Below are 3,765 nucleotides of genomic sequence, written 5' to 3' on the forward strand. Positions count from 1 at the left end.
CTGTAGAAAGTAAGCTCCTTGAAGTCAGAGACTATGCCATGTAGGTTTTTTTTTTTATTTTAAAAAATTCTTGTTATCTATGACAATACCTTGGATATAGTAGTCATTTGTACTTTTTTTTAACAGAATTAAGCTGAATTTAATTGAACTAAATTTAACCAATATCTTGTGTTCTGTGTTTTCATTTCATTTTTATCTCTGACCAGGTGGTATGGTGTATTGTATGTGGATGCAAGAAGATTTGAGTTCAAATCCAGCCTCAAATCCATAGTCTGCTACCTATGGGACACTGAGCAAGTCATTTAACTGGGCAGCTAGGTAGTTCAATGGATAGAGTTCTGGGCTTAAAGTCAGGAAGACTTTCTCTTCATGACTTCAAATCTGGCCTCAGACATTTACTAGCTGTGTGACCTTGGGCATGGCACTTAACCTAGTTTCCTTCAGTCTCCTCATCTACAAAATGATCTGGAGAAGGAAATGGGAAACCACTCTAGTAGCTCTGCCAAGAAAACCTCAAATGGGGTCACAGAGAGACTGAAATGACTGAAAAACAATAACAAAATTATCATAACAATAGCACCTGTCTCCTAGGGTTTTTGTGAGGATAAAATGAGGTAGTATTTGTCAATTACTTTACAAATCTTGAAGTGCCATATAAATGTTAGCTATTATCACTAGCAGGATGAGCACTGTACTTGCAGTCAAGAAGATCTGAGTTAAACTACTACTACTTTTTTTTAAGCAATTGGGGTTAAGTAACTTGCTCAAGGTTACACAGCCAGTTATTTCTGGGTGTGGTGCTTAGTATCTGAGCCCAGATTTGATCCCCAGGTCATCCCAACTCTGGGGCCAGTGCTCTTACTCTCTGAGCCACCTGGCCACCCCTAAGCAATTGGGGTTAAGTAACTTGCTCCAGATTACACAGCCAGTTATTTCTGGGTGTGGTACTGAGTATCTGAGCCCAGATTTGATCCCAGGTCATCCCAACTCTAGGGCTGGTGCTCTTACTCACTAAGCCACCTGGCTGCCTCTAAGCAATTGGGGTTAAGTAACTTGCTCAAGGTTACATGGCCAGTTATTTCTGGGTGTGGTACTGAGTATCTGAATGCGGATTCAATCCCAGGTCATCCCGACACTGGGGCCTGTGCTCTTATTTGTTGAGCCACCTGGTCACCCCTTGAACTACTACTTCTTATACTCATCTGTGAGTATCAAAACTTCAGAGGGGCAGCTAGGTAACACAGTGAATAAAGCACTGAACCTGGAGTCAGGAGGACCTGAGTTCAAAGCTGGCCTCAGACGCTTAACACCTACTAGTCATGTGACCTTGGGCAAGTCACTTAACCCCAATTGTCCTCCAAAAACAAAAACAAAGAAACCAAAAGCTTCAGGCACTTCATTTATAAAATGAGATAATAATAGCATCTTGAACCTAGGTGGCCTAGGGGGTAGAAGACAGGACTTGGAGTCAGGAATTCCTCAGGCGACATCTACTGACTGTGCTACCCTAGATGAGTCGTTTCAGGTCTGTAGCCTTTATGTCCTCATCTATAAAATGAGAATTATGAAACAATCTACCTTAAAGTGTTGTTGAGAGGATAAAATAGAATGACATATATAAAGCACTTTGTAAATCTTAAATTACTACAAAAGTTCCAGTTATTATTGTTTTTGGTAGGAGTAGGAGTAGGGGGAGGGGCAAGAGTACGAATAAGAGGAGCAGTAGGAGTGAGCACAGCAGCATCATAGTTCTACCATCATCCTCTATTTCCATCAGGTCAGCATTTACTCACCATTGCCTCAGTCAGTTCTACTTAGGAAAATGGGAAGGCAAAGCAAGAACCCTATCCTAGAGATTTGAAAAGTCCATGCCTCACTTCCTTTCCTACCTGCAGACAGGGATATTCCAGGGGCCCTCCAACTATAGCAAAGGAGCAAAGGGATGGGGAATTATTTATAGCAAAATTATTTCTATTAAGTCATGATCTCTGGGGATTTTTCAAAGACACCCAGAAGATACAATTAAAATGTTTCTGCATGGGAAAACTTAGACTTAAGCATTTATCATCAGAATCAAGTTTTCTTTTCATTAGGTCCTTTATCCTTTTTTTAGCCCTGGAGGATCCCAGTACTCATGGTAATACTATCCACACAGCACTCTCCTCAACAAAACTCCAGGGGGACAGTTTGGCATAGGAATCATTATCTTCCTTTTTCTATATGAGAAAAATAAGGGTAAGAAGGTGAAGTGACTTGCCAGTGTCACACAGTAAATGTCAGAGGAAGGATTAGAATTCAAGTCTCCTTATTCTAAGTTCAAGGTATTTTTTACCATATCATGTTAATGGTTATTCTCTTGATGATTCATCTTCCACAAGGTATGTTGGTGTTCCAAATTCCCCATGAATAACTCATTCCATGACCTGGGAACTAGAGGAACTCCAAGGTGAGGGAACCTCCTCTACCAATGTGGTTTGGCATTTTCTAGTATTGGAGAGTTGCCTGAATTACTGAGAATTTAAGTGACTTACTCACGGCCACACCAAATTTTGAACACAGTTCTTCCTCACTTCATTTGCACCAGTGCCCTTCCCCAGTCCTGGAAATGACTCTCTCCTCACCTTTGCTTCATAGACTCTCTCTTCCTTCAAGACACAACTCAAGCATTACCTTTACTTAAAAACTTTTGTGCTCCCCATAGCTACTAATACTCTCTCCCTAACTTCTTTGAATTTATATACATGCATGTTTGTAATAAGACATTAGCTATACTCTAATGATAAAAAACACTAAAAATATCAAAAAAGGAAATTTCAATAAAGTGATAAAAAATATCTTTTGAAAGTCAAGAGCTAGAATTAATTGGTGGTTTAGATAAGCAAGAACCAGAAACACTTGAGTAAAAATCTATTAATTTACCATCTTGAGTACTTTAATACAGTTGATCCAAAATAAAAGTTGGGAGGGAGATTTAGTGGACTGAAAGCTCAGTATCAATCAATCATATGATAAAACAAACAAACAAGAATCTCTTAAACCCAAAATTTTTCTTAGTCTGCTGAAGGAAAAATTACTCCCTGAACACTATGAGAAATTAGAACCTCACAAGACTATATTTCACTTTAGTTAGTGTTTGCTTGGTTTATTATTTTGAAAAGAATAAGAATTCCACCTTATGTCCAAAATGGCATGTTTTTCTTCAGATTTTAGATACAATACAATTCCCCAGAGGATCTAGTGAAAAGACCTACAAATTGACAGAACTTGTATTTTTGTTTGTCCTGGGTGCACTAATTTGTTCACATGATTTTCTTCATGATTTGTTAATTACTAATAAGACAGTGGACTGGCATGACCCAGTCTAAATGACTGGTAAGTCAAAGAGAATTTATTAAGTGCCTACTATGTATGTGCCAGGCATCATGCTAAGTAATGAGGACTCAAATAAAGACAAAAAGGGTCTTTACCATCAAGGAATTCACATTATTATTTTAATTAATTAATTAGTTTTTAGTTTTCAACATTCAATTCCATAAGATCTTGAGCTCTAAATTTTCTTCACCCTCCTTCTCCTCCCTCTCCAAGATGCCATGAAATCTGATATAGGGTCTACATATACATTCATATTAAGCATATTTTCACATTAGTCATTTTGTAAAGAAGAATTAGAATCAATGGGAGGAACCATTAGAAAGTGGAGAGGTGGAGAGAGAGAGAAAGAGAGAGAGAGAGAGAGAGAGAGAGAGAGAGAGAGAGAGAGAGAGA

General features: G+C 38.5%; 1 protein-coding gene across 1 annotated transcript in view; it reads right to left on the bottom strand.

Moving 5' to 3' along the window:
- Nucleotides 1–2,364: 2,364 nt before the first annotated feature.
- LOC138163925 (olfactory receptor 5AP2-like) overlaps nucleotides 2,365–3,765 on the bottom strand; it is a 4,895-nt gene continuing 3,494 nt past the window's right edge. The window contains exon 2 of the mRNA XM_069091656.1: nucleotides 2,365–2,368. Coding sequence (XP_068947757.1) covers nucleotides 2,365–2,368 — 4 coding nt within the window. The remainder of the gene's footprint in view (nucleotides 2,369–3,765) is intronic.

This window comes from Petaurus breviceps, unplaced genomic scaffold, assembly GCF_028583685.1.
Source record: "Petaurus breviceps papuanus isolate PSGF00001 unplaced genomic scaffold, PetGlider_PUasm1.0 188, whole genome shotgun sequence".
In the NCBI taxonomy this organism is placed as follows: Eukaryota; Metazoa; Chordata; class Mammalia; order Diprotodontia; family Petauridae; genus Petaurus; species Petaurus breviceps.